The following is a 21,137-nucleotide window of genomic DNA, read 5'->3' as shown; positions in this document are numbered from 1 at the left end:
CCCACCCCCGTCCCCAACTATTTCCATTTCTTCTTTTCCTCCCTGCCTTGCTGCTTCCCTTCCCACAGGGTTGACCATAGGGGCTAAGTATCTCCTAAACATGGAGGTTCATGCTTTCTTTTTCTTCTTTGATTTCTCAAGCCAAGAAATTTGCAAGGCCACTGAAGTCTTCATGTGCCCTCTCTGTGACAAGAACTGCTCACTGCAGAGACTCAATGAAAGCTGCATTTATGCCAAGGTGAGTGTGGACCCTCACGTTCCTCTCCCTGCCCTCTACTTTTTCTAGGAGGCAGGTGGTAAAAATCCTCCAGCAAACTGCTTTTTACCAAAGTTAAATGTTCCCAAGTGTTTCAACAATAAATATCATTGACAACTGAATAAAACATCACTCTGTGGCAATTACGAAAGAGTATATTTTATTAGAATATCTTTGTCTTCCTTTGCTTTTATAAGTGATTATTGCCATCATAGACCTAAAATGTCCACTTGGAGTGACATCTAGATTCTTTTTTGGGGGAAGATGAGTATTTCCATGGGTAGTGATAAAATTTTTATCTTCCATGAAGACTCCTGAAGTTAAAATGCTTCTAATTTTACAGAGAAAATGAAATAACATACCAAAAGCTCTCAAATTGCTGCCTATTAGAATCACCTGAAGGGGGTTTTAAACTCCTGAAACCCAAGCCACATCCCAGAGCAGTTAAATTAGAATCTTCGGATTTAGAACAAAGGCATCAGCATAACTTAAAACCTCCCAGGTGATTTCAAGGTGCATACAAGTTTGAGAAATGTGTACTTGAATTTTACAATTACTATTATTCATTTGTAAAATGATTTTTATTAAAGTATGATTAACAGATAATAAAATGTACATATTTGAAGTATATAAATGAATGCATTTTGATTATATATATGCGCCTGTGAAAACATCACCACGATCAAGATAATGAAGATATTCATCACCTCCAAAAGTTGCCTCACGACCTCTTGTAATCTCCGCCTCCCCTCCCTCCCAAGTTCCACCCCTGTGCTCAGGCAACAAACTGTTTCCTATCATTATAGATAAGTTTGTATTTTCCAGACTGTTAAGTAAATGGAATCATACAGTGTGCGATTTTTTTTCTGATTTATTTCACCCAACATGATTATTTTGAGATTCATCCATGTCATAACATTTATCAATCATCTTTCTTTATTGCTGAGTAGTATTGCATTATATGGCTATATCAAAATTTGTTTATCCATCATCTATTAATGATCTTTTGGGTTGTTTTAAGTTGTTACCATTTTAAATAAATAAGGCTACAAATGTCTACAAATCTTCATTTAGGCAAGTAGTGTTATTTCTCTTGGGCAAATACCTAGAACAAAATGGCTGGATTATGAGATAGAAAGATGTTTAACCTTCTAAGAAACTTCCAAACTGTTTTCCATTTTTTACACTTTTTTTACATTCCAATTTTTCCATTTTTACATTTCCACCAGCAATGTATGAGGATTCCAGTTTTCTATATAGTCACTGATTCTCAGGATGGTCTGTCTTTTTAATTCTAACTATTCTAATAGATGTTTAGAGAGATCTCATTGTGGTTTAGTTACTTGAAAAAATTTGATTCTTCTGGGTCTTGCTTTTAGGATTTGTGAGATGGGCTCACAGCAGTGCTCTTTCTAGCACTCATCTTTCCCCACAGTAAAAACAAGATCTTTCTGTGTACTCTACCCAGTGCACTCTGAATAATGAGGATTTCCAGTCTGGCTGGTGGGAACAGGCACTATTCCTGACTCTGAGCTCCTGAAACTGTTTCCTCTAATTCTTTCAGGGGGTTCTTTCCTCAGGTAGCTTCCTCACATGAATGCTCACTGTCTGGATTGTCCCTCTCTGCATCCTGGTGACTACACTTTCAGTGTAATAACGTGAGGCAATCATAATGCTCACCTCACTTGTTCCCTGCCTCTTAGGGATCACTGCCCTTCGTTGCCTCACATCCAATCTTGAAATCTGTTGCTTTATATATTTGTGCATTCTTTGGTTGTTTTCAGAATGGGGGTAAAATCGATCTCTGTTACTCCATCTTGTTCAGAAGTAGAGGCCTCTATACAGTTAACTTTTGACAAGGGTGGATATAAAATCAAAAGCCACTCAGGATCCTACTAGGAGACCAAAACTTAGTAAAATTAGCTTCTGAATTATTTATTTTGAACACATGGCATAGGAAAAATCTGTTTTGTTTATAATTTAATTTCTAAAATGTGCTCGGTGTTGAATTCTTTTAAATGCTCCACAAAGATGTCTTGTTAGGGGAAGCATTTTCTCAACACTTTTTGCAAAAACCAAGTGTATGGAGTCATTAGATGTAAAAACGCGTGTTTTTCCCTTTGTCCATGCATTTCAAAGACATATAACAGCCCTAGGGACACCAACAAATCCATATATAAATATGTTACTTCTGCTTGGACAGTTCTAATAAAGCACACTGGCATTATCTGAACACTAAAGCTAAGAATCATATGTGGCAGAGTGATAAAGTGAGGAAACTGTCCAAGGAAACATTAAATCTAAGGGGCCTTTGTCATTGTCATTGTACAGTATCTACATCCTTCCTTTACTCTGTAGAAATAGTATATATAGGGACAGGTATGACTCAGAAAGAATTCACTTGGTAGCTATTTTAAGGCAGGTGGAAAAGTTAGCTTGCAGAGGAGAATATTGCCTTATGGAACAAAACAAGAAATAAAACCCACTACGGTGAAATTTTTAAGGTGTCTTGTATTTGTTCCTCTGGCTAAGGTATAATGTAGCTACTTTGTTTACACATGAAAAATCAGAATTACTCTTCCTTCATTGAATGAAAATAAACATTCTCTTTTAAAATCAGTTTAAATATTTAAACACCTAGAGGTTACTGTATGGGCAGTGTCAGAAATAAGGGAAGAGATTTTTAACAAAGAAACAAGGCCACCAATCTAGAATCATCTAGCCTACACCATCACCCAGCGACATCATCTAGGAACTGGTCAATTCCTTATGGAATCAATCACCACTTGTGACAAATAACAGGAAATTAAATCTGTCAGATTTTACTGAAATATGTGTGTGCATGTAATAATTTTCTTAATAATTTCAAGGGTGTATTTCAGAGAATATGTGGTCCTGTCATAAAATAAAAATTATATTTAAGTACATTAACATTTTCTTTGGTGACTGTTTTCATTTTTAATACTTAAAAGTATGGGAATTAAGAAATATTTTCAATTAACTAATTCGGTGATATTTGCATACTCTTTTCAAAGCACCTGACACCACACTGTCAATTTCCACTATGCCAGGATTTCTCAGTTAAGGTGAAATCATCAGGTACAAGGGTCCTGCATTGTTTTTACATATGGTTTTAAAAATGACTCAACCTTTGAAGTTAGCCTTATTTATAACAGTTATTAGTATCTGGGGTTTTTTCACTTGTTCAACAAACATTTATCCAATACCTAGAGTGAACCTCAGACTGTATACTGATATTAAGGCTACAACAGAATTAGGACAGACCATCTTTCTTTAAGAAATTTCATGGATGAGTCTGCATAAGATTACACATCAGAATCACCTAGAACTTTTGTTAAAAAGCAGATTCCTGGGCCCCACGTCCTGAGATTCAGAATCAGTTGGCCAAGGGTGAGGCTTAGAAATCTGCATGTTAAGAGGCTCCTCAGGTGATTCTGATTTCTAGGACCACATTTAAAAAGCTGTTGCCCTAAATAAGTAATGAGTTGGGGGTGGGGTAAAAAAATGAAGTTGCCATGTTTGGTGTACCTTTGTCCCAGTCCAATGCACATGGATAGTTACACAGATTTTGCTCTGTCGAAGAATTAGGAACTAAGGAACTGAGAGAGGGCTGAACTTCAGCCCAAATTCCAAACCCTGCCTCTCTCCCCTCCGTAATCTCCTGGCCCGCAGCGTGGAATCTGCCCAAGAGGCACCTTGTTCACCTTAGCCCAGAGGGGCTTGAATTGAGTGTAAGTGGCAGTTTCCAGAGGCTTAAGTTATTCTGAACCCATGAAACAATTTTAGAAAGAGATCTATCAACTACAGTAGAGGAGACATAGAGTTTAAGCTTCCAACCTAATAAATTTATCTCCTTAAACAATATCCACATTTATCGATTTCCAGCCACACTCAGCTTTGCAAGAGAAATCACATGTCAAACATAGTGGAGAGGGTTTCCCTGGTGGCGCAGTGGTTGAGAGTCCGCCTGCTGATGCAGGGGACACGGGTTCGTGCCCCGGTCCGGGAACATCCCACATGCCGCGGAGCGGCTGGGCCCGTGAGCCATGGCCACTGGGCCTGCGCGTCCGGAGCCTGTGCTCTGCAACAGGAGAGGCCACAACAGTGAGAGGCCCGCGTACCGAAAAAAAAAAAAAAAAAAAAAAAAAAAAAAAAAAGATAGTGGAGAATTTGTGCTAAAACACAGCTTTGTTTGAGGCATAGTTTGCTTCTGTCTTCTTATATCATCCCTATTTACATCAACAATGTTGAATAAAAACCTTGTCCAGAGGTTCCCTATGCATAAAGGCAAGCTATTTTTCCAATAAAATAATTAACTGCAAATATACATTTGTAGATCAGACAAGCTTTTTTTTTTTTTTTTTTGCTTTTAGAAAAGTCTGTTACGATGCTTTGGGATTTTTCTGATCACTCACGATCTAAGCTTGAGCCATCCACACTGTGCTTGACTCTTCCATCCCCCTCTCCTCCATTTCCATTCAGCAACTCATATCGGCACCCTAAAAAACCCATATCATCAGAAGCTGTAACTGCAGGCTTGTAAGTGCTTTTCTTATCGCCACAGTCTCCCCTGTCATAATACACCCCGCATGTAATAGTTTAGTGGGTAAAACAATGATTTTATAGTTTTACACTCCTCCTCAGGGCAAGTTCTGAAGACTTCCCTAACTCCCATTCTAGCTTTATCTCCCACTACATGTATGTAATCTCACATTACATCAATATGGCATGTATACCTCACCGTGTCTCGTGGATGTGTTTCTGAAAAGCTGATATTTAAATTTACTTAGTTAAAAATGCCTGAAAGATTTGTAAACAGAACTAATAAGAAAAAAATGAAAAGCTTTTTTAAGGAAAATATTGCATGAACAATGACAAATTATGTCTGTGCAACACAATTGTTGTTAAGTATTGCTTTTTATGTGTCACTTTTCTAAAAACCTGGCTGTTTCTGGAGCAGGGGGAGCCATTATTTCTTGGTGACCTTTACGTCCCCATGTGTGAAGTCTCTGTTCTAACACTCTAAGAGGCTCTTTCCTGCACTAGGCTTGTTTATAAAGGAAAGCAGACAGCTATTCAGTTGCTTGGCAGCCGCAGGTATTTCTGTGGGATGCCTTTGGACACAAAAAAGCTGGATTCCCCTGCTGGGTGGAATTTTATCAACTCTGTGAGAGAATTTCTTTGTGGTCCTTTTCTCTATTGTACATAATATATACGGATGATTGGTGTGAAAACCAAGTCTTATAACATTTTTTAAAAGCCCAAGCCTTAACAGTCTTAGAAGCTTAGAAGCATCTAGGATATCTTGCACCTATCCACCAACTTTCAAAAGGAGCTCATCTTTTGTATAATAAAATTTTCAATAATGCTACATAATAGGAAAATACATCCCACCTTTATCTGTTTTATATTATTTTACAGTGTGTTCCAGATGTTACAATTAAAATACACATTAATGTTGTTTTAATGCACTCATTGAGCAGCCTCTAGACTGTAGACTGAGCAAAGAAGACACCATTCTACTCCCGCTTTCCTTAGAATAATGTTCTTTAGCCCCCAGTTGGCCTCTCACTCCTGTGAGGATAATGCCCCTATTTTCTCTTTAGTTTCTATGGTATTTAATTGACTGCCAAACATACATTGGCTTGGCTATATTGGTTTAACCTCCCTCACTAAATTATAAATATAGTTAGGGCATTACGCAAATAAAAAGAGGCAAAGGTAAATTGAGTTTATACTTTATTAAAATCAAACAATTCTTACAACCTGAAATGTATATTCAGTAATGTTGTATAACTGTACATTGTTCTTTATAAAACTTCAGGTCATGTCTGATTAAAAAACACTTGGACTATATCCTAAATGTCCAGTGATTTATGAAATTTCTTAATGACCCATGGCACATTCTGAAAGACATCAGAGAGTAGGGGTAGCACTGTGATCCCTTTCCCTTGGAAGTGCTGTATCACTAATGGAATTCTGCATTTTGCAACTCTCCCAATCCTGGAAGTTTTGCTAACAGGAAGTTCAGCTAGGCATGCCTTCACTGGAAAGCTAACTTTTTAAAGCTCTCTGTGTAGCTTCTATTTGTGGCCCACAAGTACTTCCTAAGGGTACGAGAACCACTTCTAAGCAGAAATGAAGGTAGAGTCAAAGGGGAAAAGAGAAGAGAAGGGGGGAAATGCTGACTCCTCACCTCTCCCCATGAGAAAATCACATGAAACAGTTGCAGGACCCATGAAAGGATTGCCTATCTTATATTTGCAAACTATAAAATAATGTGATTCCATTGGGAAAAAAAAAATCAATAGTACCTAAATGCAAACAGTAATCACTGGATTATTATAACCAAAAGTGTGACTAATACTTTTGTTTGTTTTCCACTAAGGTAACATATCTGTTTGATAATGGAGGGACAGTCTTCTTTGCTATTTTTATGGCAATATGGGGTAAGTATGTTTTTCCATTGCTTACTTCCTGGCCCTCGTTTTCTGAGGCTGTTGCTATGTTTATTCATACCCACCATACACGCACACACGCAAACACACATACCATGTGTCAATTCAACAGTAAAATCTCTTGTCTCATATGTCCTCGTCACACATTCACTGCTTCTTTGGGAATTTAACTCTTGATTTAATCTTCTAATCCCTAAAGCCTCAACCTTCCTATACTGTGGAGTATATTTTTCCTGCCAAAAACAGGCAGTAATTGAAAACAAACTGAAATATACTAGAATCCAAATTAAGCTTCTTGTATTTTCACTTGTGAAAATGATACCAGAAAATGTTTTGTTTGCTTAAGGCTTCCATTATATATTTTTTTAACCTTACATTTTATACACTTAGAGATGCAGAATCTATTCCATATATGATTGAGCAATAATGTCTAATACAAAATAAATCCTGTTCCTATCGACCATCTTAAAACTGTAAAAGTTATGTATAGGTATATGTATTGGCTGACTTTTTTCACTAAGTTTCTCATTGAGTTTTTAAAGAACCCGATTAATTGCGGCCTAAAGTAAACCACAGATTGGAATTCCCGATGCTTTGAAGAGAAGTGATCACTTTCCTGGTTAGGATCAGCTTTCCTACCATAGTCTGTTGAATGCAAAGTCACTGTCAACTTGGCAACTCAAGGGGCTGACTATGTACCTGCTGATACAGAAAAGTAAAATGTACTAGAATTCAAGCCTCTCATTCCTGTTACTTTAATTTCCCAGGAACAGAATCTGTGCCATACTCTCTTTCTAGCTTTAAGTCAAAATTTAAAAAAAATAAAATCACCTTTCCAATTTTCCTTCAGGAAAATGCCAATCTTGATATATGGTATTATGACTACACGGGGAGCAGTGAAGAGTCAATTCACCACCTCCCCCCAAAAAAGTAAAAATGTAATTTGGGGTCCCTATTTTCATTGAAGGATTTTTTAATTAAATTATTGGGCAGGGCAATCATGGTGAAACCTTTCAGTTTTACTTGATTCCACAAACATTTCCTGCTAAGAAAAAAATAGACCAATATACAAATGAAGGTTACTCAATAGAAGATTCAGCACAGTGAGAAATGGAAGAAAGGAAACCTTTTGGATGATTTATCCTCTATGTTTCTGCTACTCGTCTCATGCTTTTACAGTTCTCTTTGGCACAGGCCACATGAGAGTGATCTTTCTTCAGCTTTTGGATGATGGATTTGAAAGGCCAGGATATAGTGAACATTTGCCATCTGAAGCCTTTTTCCCCTTAGTTTTATACTGAGGTACGAAGTGGAGGTATGTCATCCATAGGAATGCCATCCCGTGCATTTTCTCGGCCTGCTGGTGTAGATGAATCATTCGCCGTTGGGTTATAATAACTAGAATTTCCAAAACTTACATCATAAGGTTCCGGTGCATTATCTAATCGCAGAACTAAAAAAGCAACAAAAAAATTGCTTTATAGTGACAGTCTGGAAGATGCATGCTCAGGCATCTGCTAGACTGTAGGAATTGTTCTGGATGAGTTAGTTACACTTTTTTATATGGGATTTTCAGAGATTAGTTTTGAATTTTAAATAAGTACATATTTTGCAAGCCACATTTTTCTTCTAAAACTATGAACAGTTTAACTTCCAAAATTTCACCGCTGGTGGTCCAAAAATAAAGGAACTAAGGGAGAGATCACAACAGAAATATAGCAATACTTTATATAAAGAAGTATTGACATGACTCACTGACACTTTTTTTTTTTTTTTTTTTTTGCGGTACGCGGGTCTCTCACTGTTGTGGCCTCTCCCGTTGCGGAGCATAGGCTCCGGACGTGCAGGCTCAGCGGCCATGGCTCACGGGCCCAGCCGCTCCGTGGCATGTGGGATCTTCCCAGACCGGGGCACGAACCCGTGTCCCCTGCATCGGCAGGCAGACTCTCAAGCACTGCGCCACCAGGGAAGCCCTCTCATCGACTTTTGAATCTTGTGAATTCAGAGCCTTGTCAACATGTTCAGAATTTTTACTTCTGGTATAAAAATAATTTTTAAAAAGTGAAGAGCTTTAATTTTAAAATGTGTCATTATTTTACCAAGGGTCTTAATATCATTTTGGGTGAGCCATTGAAGATGGAGATGAAAGAAAACAATTTGTAAAATCTTATGTTTCCTTCTGAGAGATCCAGGTTATTAGCCTGATTAATAATATTGGAGATTGTTTTTATTTTCAGCAAACAACTATTATTTCTTTTATATTCTTGAATTTAAAGAAAACTTGGGGCACTAGGTATTTGAATACTAAAGCAGGGACTACTTACTAATTAGACTAGTAATCTAATTATTCAGCTAGGTATTCTCATATCCTACCTATTCCTTAAGCCTTCTGTTTACAAATTGGACCCCCAGGAAACTTAGGAATTTGGAAAAGGTGTCTCAAAGCTGAAAAAGTAAAACAGGTGGTGTGATTGAATTATTCCATTATGCCTTGATCACAATATCTTAGATTATATCAAGTTGTTAGACTGAGCTTTTGCATGTGATAACATTTAAAGAAAATATTCTGAAGTTAAAAAAAAGTTTGGAAAACCCTGTTGATTGAAATCCTATCCTTCAATTTTGAAAAGTGACAGTTTTTATTTTCTATGGATTGCTAGAAGCCCATAAACAGAATTCAGTTAACTTACAATTAATGGATTTGATTTTGAAAATTAACAATATATCAGTAATGTTCCAACCTTATCAAAAATCAACAAGACTTTATCAATGAGACCCAACAGGGGCATTTAACTATTTTTTTATGGTGGCAAGAGTCCCTTGTGTAAACCAGAAAACAGATTTTTTTTTGTCCTGAAATATTAAAGAAAAAAAGGGTTGAATCAAGCATTTGATTTTATTTCTGTCCTAATTACTACTGCATTATTAAGATCAAACACAGTGCTTTATTCTTAGCAGACACATTTCTCATCCATAGATGTGGTGGTTATTTTTGCATCATATGATTGGGAAATTTCTGAATTAAGGTTTATCTGACTTTATGTACCCAAATATGCGACCCTTTAGCAATTCTGTTTTAGAGACTCATTAAGATAATTAATAGAGGGCTATTGTATACGTGCAAACTTTTCAAGAGCTCCAGATTAGAATAAATCATTGTTCAAATTACTGCTACTAAGAGATCCAACAATGGTGAATAATGGCTCCCCAGTTACTTGCTAACAAAACTGGCCATTTTGTTCTTAATATCATGCCATTATCTTTCAATTATAATGATATGTTTTAGGGTCTGGGATTATTACTTAAAACCAATTGTGATGCGATGAGCAACAGTTCCAAATGGTTTTAAAATTTCACACACAGTTCCATAGTTATTTTGGTTATGTTCTTTGAGAAAGAGAGAATAGATCAGAATAAATCTTTAGTTCGTTTCTGTCATATGAATCTCTAAATCGCTTCTAGATAATGCAGTGAACGTTAGCAACTTCACTTAGTTAAAACCACTGTGTACAGGTGAAGTTCTGAAAGTTGTTTTTACCTGGTTCATTTCTGTCATCATAAAGTCGCCGATGGGAAAATGAGTCTGTTTTCCTTTTTCCACACAGCAAGTAGCCAACAAGACTAAGCAGTGAAGCTCCCAGAATAGCACCTAAAATGGCCCCAAATACTACTCCTGTATTTCTGTTCTCTAGAGGACAAAGAAAAAATAATTCACAGATAAGAAATAGAAAACAATTATTCAAAGAAAAGAAATATATACATGTGGACTTTGTGTAAGCAAAGAATGTTTAACACTTTTTTTAAAATTAGATAATGGATATGTATATACAGAGAAATATATATACATTGTGTGTGTGTGTGTGTGTGTGTGTGTGTGTGTGTGTGTGTTTTATAAAGTACTGAGTTTTGGGGATATATTGGAAAATATGCTTCCTGATAAAACTGTACTTCAAAATTTGAATTATCTTGAAATACTTCTAAGCTTTAGTTTTATAACTATCTCATTACATATTAACACTAATAGTACTGAAATGCCATGTGTATTCTCTATTAAGATCTAATTTCTATGTTGAATTCTATATTATGTTTTTAATCAACTCTGAATATCTGATGAACTTTAATAATGAGATAAGCTTTGAGTTTGTTTCTATAATAATTGAAAAGTAAAAAGCTAATGGCAGTAAGTAGGTAATAGGAATTGAATCCACAAACCCCAAGTGAAAAGGCATTATGAAGAAAAAGAAATATATCCTGATAGAGGGTATTTCCAAATACAACAAATAGACAAAAGCAGGATGTTTGCAGTGCCTTGCACGTTGCGAACAGATGTGTAGGTCTGAGTTAAAGGAGTCCAAAATTTCATTCTATCATCACCTTTACCAAGCACCTTATTTGAAGACTAAGTCATCAATAAATCACTGAATGCTTCCTGGATTTATACTTAGTGCATTTTATTTTCAGGTTTAAAAAAAAATTGTTGAGAAGCTTATTAATTAGGTAGGCAAGAGGTCTTACAGGGTCTCTAAATCTATATCAGATTCCATTTATACACAAAAAACATGGAAGATCAACAGCAGCACATTTTTTACCAAGATAAAAGTGGAGCAAAGTTAACTAATTTTTGTTTGATTAATGAACAATGGTAGGATTAAGTACTCAGTATTCTCAATATGTATATTAAGTTTAGAAAGACAAAACAGAATAGTTTAAAAAAAACTTTCTGATGGAATATAAGAGTATGTATGAACGGAAAGATATCTTAAAATTATGAAAATATATGTACGCACAATATACTGGTTGCAGTACTATAATAATCCTAGATTTCAGAATTTAAAACTTTTCCTGTACACTAACAACAACTTTCAAATAGGAATTTGTTTATATGATTTGGTGTTTCTATCACTAATATAATCTGTAGATAAGTTGTATTGGAAATCAATGAGTTCATGGGGGGGAAGAGGAGTTATTTTTTTTTAATTCAGAAAACAAAAACATGGTTAGACCTGAGAAAATAAAATAGAATGAATTTTCATTAAATATTAGAGATCTTTTCCACTTTATGTTTTAAAGCTTGACTGATCTCTAAATGAAACAGAAATGTCCCCATAACACAATTTTCTTGTGATACTCAAAGCTGAATTCCATTTTTATGGTGTTCAGTAGGTACTGAACTAAAAATTGAGGGTATTCTTCTGTTGAGTTTAAATTTTTAAAATACATATATTTTTAATATATTTTAAATATATATATATTTAAAAATACATATATTTTTAAACTTCAGTTGTATCATATTCCTAAAAGCCTGTGAAATTTCAAGTAGTCTTTCTGAAATGCAGTAAAAATTGTTACCCAGTATCTCAAAACTGTACCACTACCTCAGTTTCTGTTTCTTTTCAATCTAACCTACTTCTAATTTTGGCCCAGACTCATCCCATTCTCACATTCCCATACAGTAATGACTAGTATATGCTGACTTAAGCCCTAAAATCCCTTCACTATTCACTTTGAATATTATGGTTTCTCCCCCCAAAATAAGAACCACCTGTGCTATTGCAGTCTCCTTTTTTTTCTAGTGTGGTGCATTTCTTAGGTGTAATGACTTATTTGGAGATTCAGTTTCACACAAAAGGAAAATTAAATCCATTTATATTTACCTTCTTGGGGGTCTGATGTATTTGGAAAGATTTTTGAATTATTGGTGAATTTCAAGGTGGGATATAAAGTTGTTTCTTGATAAGCAGTAAACCCCGCCAAGCTATCTCCAGTCATGGTAGGCCATCCATCTGTTTCCATTATCATGGGGGTCACAGATATGGTGTTTGATCCTGAAGGGAGGTTGCTAACTGCAATGGAACTGTTGTCAGGAGCTTTCATGGTATCATTGACCGAAGACCAAGTGAAGTTTTTGGAAGATACAATAGCTGTAGTATTGGGAGGTGCTGAGACTGGCAGAGGATTTTCATCTGCTACGGATGAGTTCCAAGGCAATTTAGAAACAAAGCTGTGGATCAAGGGAGGGCTTGGGGAAAGTGTGGGCATGAGTTTGAGACTGGAAGAGTTGTCTGTAGACAAATTATGGTAGAAATATGTTCCATGGGTTTTATTTGATGGATCCCCAAAAGAGAAATTACTTGCCTTGGGATGGGAGGTTTCTCTATTTTCTTTATCTGAGGTTGAATTTGCTTCACTTTCCAGAGGAATAGATTGATTTCCCCTTGTTTTAAAGTCTTCTGCAATGTTTTGTGTTGTGTTTATTTCTTGACCTTCTTCTCCGTAGCTTCCAAATAGTAGTAAACTAAACAAAATTGAAATCAACAGAAATTTGGCTGAAGTCAACATTGTAATCTTCTTTGGTATTGGTGTTAATAATAAGAATCTGAAAGAAAATAATGACCATTTGAATTATTAAATGAAGTACTGAGGTTTTTTTAAATGGATCTACATTTTTAAAGTGAAAAAAATATCCAGAGACATAATGCTGACATGATAGGACCATACTCTTTATTCCAAAAGTTTGTTTCCTTTGGATTTTATTAAAACTAGAGTTACTGAGTTCTATTTCGCTGAGTTCTATTTTCTATATAGTATTTCTTTCTTTCTTCCTCTAGGGAATGCCATGCAAAATCTTCGTCAAGCCAGACACTACTATTTCATTATTCCAAAGACCATTTAGCGTGGGACAAGTTGACATACATACACACACACACACACACACACACACATGCACACACACGTATTGTACAATATATGGACTACTAAGTAATTTTTAAAAAATAATGTAATATAGGGCTGCTTTCTTCAACCTATTTAAGAAAACATGTTCTTTATAAAGATGTAATTTGGAGTATTTATTATGAAAATGATGTTATTGATTATACAGTAAACATACCACTTTAAAGTGAGTCAGTCAGGAACTCCACTTGAAAACATTTTATTAGTTCCTAATTTGAGTAACTTGAATTTGAGGTTAACATCCCTTTTTTCACGGCATGTTTACTTCATGTTACCCTTTTTCCTATTAATCCCAAATAACAGAGAGTCAGAAATACTTTTAGAATTGGGGATTTTTTCATTGCATTCCCTTATTGTATAAATGAAGAATCTGGTTGTGACTGTGTGTGGAAAAAAAGTACCTAACTAGATTGTGGCAGAGTTGAAGTTTGAAACCATGGTTCTGACCTCCAATCTGGGCACATCATTCTGCCTCTTAAGTGTGGAAGCGCCACAATTCATAGATAGGAGGATATGGGGGAAAGATTTTGAAATTATATTTATATTGTAATTCTGGTTTCTATCATGAATAACATGTGAAAAATAATCATCATATTAAGCATTTGCTTTATCAATATCATAATCATACTGACTTCACAGTGTTCTGCAGACTAAATGAAATGATTTATGTAGAAGTACCCTAAACAATGTCTGGACTAAAGTAAGCAGTTAGTAAATATTAACTTCCATTTCTTATTATTAAAATATAATAATATTTCTATAAATATCTTACAGTTTATAATATCATCTCATTTGAGCCTCACAATGATCCATTGAGACAAAAAGAGTAGCTCACGTTATCCCCATTTTGCAGATGAAGAAACCGAGGTTCAGAGTGGCCAGTAATGGAAGCTAGAAAAAGCAGCACTGAAAGCCAAGTCTGCTGACTCCAACCTAATTAGGTGCTAAAATTTAAAGTGTTTTTAATTGAAAAAGGTAAAAAAATGTTAGACTATTCCTCTTCAAACAATAAAGTCTAAGAACTGATTTTATGTTCTTTGAATTGGACCATAGAACTTATTTTTCACTAAAAGCCTCCAGGATGACTGAGATAAGAAAAGGAAGGAGGTGCAACTGCTATTATTTATGTCAACATTAATTGCGATTTCTTAAAAGCCCCCCCAGAAATTTTTACAAATATTTTCAACCTTGATGATTTTTCACTAGGGTCTGAGGAGCCTCTAAATTACTCCCTCTGATTATCGTGTGGTTTTAAGTACCCCTCTCCTCGCTTAATGATTACTTACACAGTGGTACAACTTAGACGTATCTATAATACATCCTGATATAATATTTTTTTCTCCAGAGACTTTTAGCAAGCAGTCTATACCTGTGGATTTCTAAAGTTTAAAAGATACAGTCATTTCCATGCTCTGTGCTTATCACTTAAGAAAGTTCTACTTAAAAAGCAAGCAGGAAGGGCTTCCCTGGTGGCGCAGTGGTTGAGAGTCCGCCTGCCGATGCAGGGGACATGGGTTCGTGCCCCGGTCTGGGAAGATCCCACATGCTGTGGAGCGGCTGGGCCCGTGAGCCATGGCCGCTGAGCCTGCGCATCCGGAGCCTGTGCTCCGCAACGGGAGAGGCCACAACAGTGAGAGGCCCGTGTACCGCACACACACAAAAAAAAAAGCAAGCAGGCAGACATACAAGAACATTCATAAGGGCATTATTTATGTGTCTCCAACCTAAACATCCACCAGTAAACAGGTTGGATAATAAATTGTTTAATATTTGCACATGAAAAATAAACGAGATGCACAGATGAGTTGCACACAGTAACATGAGTGATTATCACAAATATCATGCAGAGCTTAAAATGCCCGTTGTACTGTATGATTGCATGTTTATAAAGTTCAAAAACTAGAATGTTAAAAGTCAGGAAAGTAGTTACTTGTGGGAAGGAAGGAGACAGTATTGATTGGGTGGGCATGAAAGGGACTTCTGTGTGCTCCTAATAATCTGTTTCTTCACTTGGTAGGGATTATATAGGTATTTGTATTTGTGATAATTCTGTTTATTTATATTTCATTCACTTTTCTGTGATAATCAAGAAAATTCATTTAGATCCTAAAAATTGTTAACATAATTGGAAAACATGTTACTAGTATACATCTATTACATCAGATGCTTCGCATGTTTTCTCATTTAATTCTTAACAAAAACAATCAAACAATAAGGAAGGGATTATTAATCCTATTTTACAGATAATTAAATGGGACATAAAAAATGTAAATAATGTATTCAAGGACACATAGCTAGTGGCTGAAAGATAGGGTTAGGATTCAGACCTTGGCATTAAAAGCTAGTAATCACTCATCTATGCCTTGGCATTAAAAGCTAGTAATCACTCATCTATGTAACAAAAGTTACAAAGGAATATAGAATTTGGTAATCAGCTGGTTTTTAGAATTCTTCCCACAAATGTTTTCTTAGCACAGAATAATAAAGAATAATGAAATCCTCCAAATTTTATTTTAACCAGAGCAGGTGAAAATCCCACATTTTTAAACACTAGAAAAATAGTGACTTCTCCTTTAAGTGCCTCTTAAACATACTAAGTACACTTTTATCCTAATTTAAGAAAATCCCAACAATTGTCTCCATGGTTTCTAGATAAACACTTTTACCAGGTAATTTACAGATTAACATTAACAACACAGGAATGATTATCCCCAGGACCTGAATTTCACCAATATTTCATTAAACTGTTGCTTCACCTAACACATTTAAAATACAATTCAATTTAGTTTAAAAATACATACATGGACCTTTTCAGAAACAGCTCTTTCCTGTGAACTCTGTCAGTTTCATAACAAACGTTATAACCTTTTTCATTGTCTACTGCCAGTGCTCTGATTTGTTTATGCATTGTACTTGGCCACCTGTCTTATTGTTAGGCAGTTCGATTGCTTTCCCTAACCCTAGGCTTTCTGGTTATTTTCTCTTCCTAAAGAAGTGGTTACCAGAGGGGAGCAAAAAACAACCCTTAGCTTTTCATTTAATTTTCTCATAATGTCACATGAGGAACATGACATAGAGTTTTTGCTCCCTTCCAGTAATGAGAATCCACATACCAAGAGTCAACAAAGTGAGTTTTGTTGTTCCTGTTTCACTTTGCTTGTAACATAGAACCACCAAGGGGATCCTGCTACCCTTTACCCAGCTTTTGATTGTAACTTGAAAACCTAAGGTATCAACGCCCCCAATGAGCCAAGCATTCTGTTACTGCCTGTAATTCATTTCCAGGGAAAAGAGAGAAAGGGAAGAGTGGGATAAGACAGTATGTTGTGGAGGCTCTTTGCCATTTATTCCAAAATTAATACAGTTGTGGGAAAGGCTTTTGTGAATATTGATTCGTTCCTGCTGTCCTAGCTTGGCAGCTGGGGACAACTTTGCTTCTGCCTTCTGGCTTCTAAGAGAGCCAGGTTCCACCTCTTACTCAGGTGCATTCATCTTAAAGGGACAGAAGCAGCCAGGAGCTGAAGCCATCAGCTATTCAGAACCCCAGCCCTGGATTTTTGCTGGGGCATGAACTAGGCAATTTTGGTTAAGTTTGACCCCATTCTGAATTGAACCAAGCACATTATAAGCAGGGAAGGGTAATGGAAGTGGTACAGAAGCTCCAGAGGACAATAAAAGTACTCTGTATTCTTTATCTTTACCCTTTTCTTGCAGCCTCTTTCCATCTCTAGAGTTGAGATATGTAAACTGTGTGGTATATTTGTGTGTAAAGCTATGCTGGATGATGGATGGCATGCTTCTGTGTTCCCAAGATTCATCAGTCAACCAGGTGCACAGTAGAGACAGAGAGAATGTGGGGATGAAAGAAAGTGAAATTGGAGAGAGAGAGAGAGAACCAGGAGGACCAGGCAGCATCATTTCTTCTGTTCTTTGCCCCTTCTTGCCCCTAGGTGGAAATTCCTAAGAGGACTTTTCAGGATGTAACCTAGGAACAGAGATTAACTCATTACAAACTTGAAAAACTTCTAAGATGATAATTATTATAAAGGGAACAGAAAGAGGGAGGAGGATTTCCACCCAATTTGTGATACCTGAAACAAAGATTCTAAATCTTTCTGTATATATTGAAATGTTTTTATTGTTTCTAATGTTCAGTAACTTTTAAAATATACTTTCGGAGAATGAGTTTCACTGTTTTTTTTTAAAAAGTAATTCGTCTATACAAAGAAAATGAAAACTATTTTCTCCCCTGTCTTTGGTGTTGGCACTAAAAAGTGGTTTCACATTACTACTTTTGTTTAGAGGGCTTCAGGAGGTGGTGAGAAGGAAAAAAACCAAAAAAAAAAAAAAAAAAACCCAGAAACCTGTGGCCATTAAGGAAAGAAAATCCACACTTACTGTGCATAAAATTGTTCCTTCTTAAGTTCGTAAAGTTATTATTCTGCCCAGCCCTCCTGTTGTAACCAAGTCATACCCATTTTATACCAAGCTTTAAAAATAAGGAGGTACCCTGGTTTCTATCAGGTAATCACCCATGCAAGGGAAGAGAAATGCTAGTCATTCTAAACTAAATCAAAATCAGAAATTTTAAATAAAAACATTACTTTAGCTGCACTGAGGGGATAATATAAAAACATGTTTCTGTAGTAAGATAACTAAAGAATATATCCTGTACTACTTCTCTCTCAGTTGCCTGTGGTCATTCTTCTTATACGTTTCTGGCTAAAAATTAAGACAGATGAGTTTTGTTTGTCTTTGTCATAGGAAACTCAGTCTGACGTGTAGCCAATATCCCAGGCAGAACTTGAGTGTTACACTGAGTGGACTTTCCAATCTTGGACAGTATTTTGCTGTCCCTAGATGAAAGAACCACAGTAAATGAAGACATAAGGAATTATGCTTCTCGAAATGCCTCTTTTATAAGAGGGTTTTGAAAGGGTGTGAAGACTTAACTAGTCAAAAGGTAGGATTATACCTGAGGACCCACATCATTTCACTTTATTTGAGTTTAAAGGAAAGAAACAAATAAAAGGAAAAACATGACTTTCTTTCAGGAAATAATAAATTTCAAAAGTTTGTGATCATTTTAATTAAAAGACTGAGGAATGCATAAGCCCAGGAAAATAGATAGAATGTCATACTCCCTGCTAACTTGGGCATTCTCAGCCATAAACTTCAATACTGAAATAATTAGGTGGAAGAGTATTAAGCTTAGAAAGATTGTCTACAAAAGAAATATTCTGGACCCAAATTTCCAAACATGGGGTTTTCAGCCTTCTCTTGTGTTTCACTATCTGTAGAAGCAGCCTCTATGGATTGATTAGAAAGTGTTAAACAGTAAATCAGCATCCCTTTAATAAGAGAAGCCTTACACAGAACAAACAAAATAAATTTAAGAAACTTAATCCACATCTTTGATCCATGGGATGTCTTTTGCAGCGACTGGCTTAGCCTTTTAGATTTCCATTGAGTGCTATACATGTACACATACCATGCTAAGTAAAATAATACATAGACATCACTTTGCCAACTTTTAATTAAGAAAATCTTTGGGAAAGATATATAGAAGGTTAATAATTCATTGCATTAGCAGACTGTTTTTCAAAAGCTACCATATTCTAATACTTTAGCAAGAACCATTGAACCAAATGCATACTTTAAATCTAAATATTCATTTATATTCATGTAGACACTTCCACTTTAAACATTTTAAAACTTACTAAGATCTGACTTAAGAAAACTCTCTCTTGTAGTCACTTACGTTTTAAGCAAGGTTTTTCTTTAACTCTTCAGCTGGTTTCATCATCTAGCAAATTTGACAATAATTCTTAAAGTTAACTCACTTAGCACAAATGCTCATTTGGAAGGTGATTACTTAATGAAACAACTACCTGTCTTTACAAGGGTCTCTGTAGGTACTTGCCAGGCTGTTCTGCCAAAAGTTCAACTTGCTTTGATTCTATTTGGTAAATAAGTAAGAGAGAGAGCGAGAGAGCGAGGGATGAGGGTCTAGGGATCCTATGTAATGCAGCACACACTTACCTTCAGGTCTAGGAGGTGTTTACAGACAAGAACTGGAGTATCACAGCTGTTCTGGCTGGAATGAGTCTGTCTTGCATTAGAGAAAGCAGATGAGTTAGTTGTACTGATGTCCCACTGAGCAGGAGGGTGCCAGAGAAACAAAATTAGGTGGGGCTGGTCGTATCTAGCTTGTGTAATAGAGCACCCAAGAACCTGACTGACCTGCTTCTCAGCTGTCAGCATGAAGATATCACCTCATTCAGGCCTTAAAAAAAAAAAAGAAAAAAAAAGCCCAACCCTCCAGCTTTCATAGGTTGGGTGCTTTGACTTTGCAGACAGGCTAGTTCTCTTAAGTGTTGGCAAACAAAGGACATACATTTCTTGCCTTAAATGAAAAAAAGAAAAAGAAAAAAAAGGGCAAAGACTTTGGTAATGGTCCTTGCTCTATCAGGAATTTCTGACACATGCTGGGTTCCCCCTTCGCAGGTGAGGAAACCAAAATGAGTCAGCCCTGCACCTGTTGCTCATGTGCCAGCCGCATGCTGTCCTCCTAACACATAAACAAATCTTTCTTTCCCGTGGTGGGGATGCCCTATTTGTGTACTTAATACCTGAATGGAGAAAGTGGTGTCTGCAGTGCACTGAAACTGGATTTATAGAAAGTCACACTTAACACCAAGTGGATTAATGTGCATCGGATCCTTGAGAAAGCTGTGAAATATTAAGTTAGAAATCATCACCAGGACTTTCGGAAGTCTGGGGAGTAACTGGAGTCTGGCTGAGAATGGCCACGTGATCCTGAGTAATCCTGTAGTTTCCATCCTGTGTTCTCTTTGCTTTTCCTCTCAATTTAGAAGCTGGAGAGTTTCAGAAGAGCCTGAGTAAGGCTTGATTAAATACTAGAGTTGAAAAACAACCTGGCATACTTCCTTCACTTCCTTTCACTGCTTATGAAAGGGAGAAGAGTGAAACTGCACTTTCTGGGAGATTCTGCACATCAATATTTGGGGACTGGTGCCAAGGTCTGTTCAGCTCAGTACGCCTGAGGTTCATGCTTAGTTTCTGTTGCGCAAGGAGATAGGTTTCCAACTGCTGAGAGAGAAAATGAAACTTTAGCTAAGGTTCAGGAGCCTCAAATTGAATGCAAAGAATCTGCCCAGTTAATTGGCCCCAAGAAAGAACAAGGTAATTCTATAGTTTCAAACTTCCTGAAGCCCAAAGGCCCTTCAGAGTTTGATTAGAAATTAAGCCAAACCCTAGAAAATATTCACTCAAAAGATATTTAAGCTGTATCTGCACTAGTATGAAGAAAAGCAAGTTCAGTCTAATCAAATAACTGTTTACTGAACAGTAGCTTAATAAAAATCAATTGGTTATTTTCAGATTAGCTAGTTACTAGGAAAAAATCCAACTGAATAAACATTTTATGTCTGTACTTAGAGAAATGAACATGACTTAGCATGATTGGGTGTGCCATACCCTGAGGGATTTTCCTAGATATGCGTGTGAATATCTTTACCACTTTCTACTAAAACATAATAATTATGGCCTATACCAGGCAAGGAAATTACAAAGCACTTTTGCTAAAACTCTGCTTTCACTGCCACAGGAGTCAAAGTTCATCTCCAATGACCCTCTTTTCTGAAGAC

The 21,137-nt window shown here is 36.3% G+C and overlaps 2 protein-coding genes across 3 annotated transcripts in view; one reads left to right on the top strand and one right to left on the bottom strand.

Annotated features, from left to right (window-relative positions):
- The window catches only part of ANO3 (anoctamin 3), a gene marked incomplete at both ends in the record, with an annotated part of 394,349 nt that overhangs the window by 317,484 nt on the left and 55,728 nt on the right, over positions 1-21,137 (top strand). The window contains 2 exon segments of the mRNA XM_082629094.1: positions 142-238; positions 6,666-6,726. Of these exon segments, the coding sequence (XP_082485220.1) occupies positions 142-238; positions 6,666-6,726 (158 nt within the window).
- On the bottom strand, positions 8,028-13,089 carry MUC15 (mucin 15, cell surface associated; the record flags this gene model as incomplete). 2 transcript variants are annotated; one of them, XM_082628164.1, is made up of 3 exons in its annotated part: positions 8,028-8,188; positions 10,274-10,423; positions 12,390-13,074. In XM_082628164.1, the coding sequence occupies 3 exons, from the start codon at positions 13,072-13,074 to the stop codon at positions 8,028-8,030; spliced, it is 996 nt and encodes a 331-aa protein (XP_082484290.1). The 2 variants fall into 2 exon arrangements, with proteins under 2 accessions (XP_082484290.1, XP_082484291.1); XM_082628165.1 differs by lacking the exon at positions 10,274-10,423 and having other exon boundaries at positions 12,390-13,089.

This window comes from Mesoplodon mirus, assembly GCF_964341445.2.
Source record: "Mesoplodon mirus genome assembly, chromosome: 7".
Lineage (NCBI taxonomy): Eukaryota > Metazoa > Chordata > Mammalia > Artiodactyla > Ziphiidae > Mesoplodon > Mesoplodon mirus.
The sequence above is the reverse complement of the archived record's forward strand: the minus strand, read 5'-3'. Positions and strand labels throughout refer to the sequence as shown.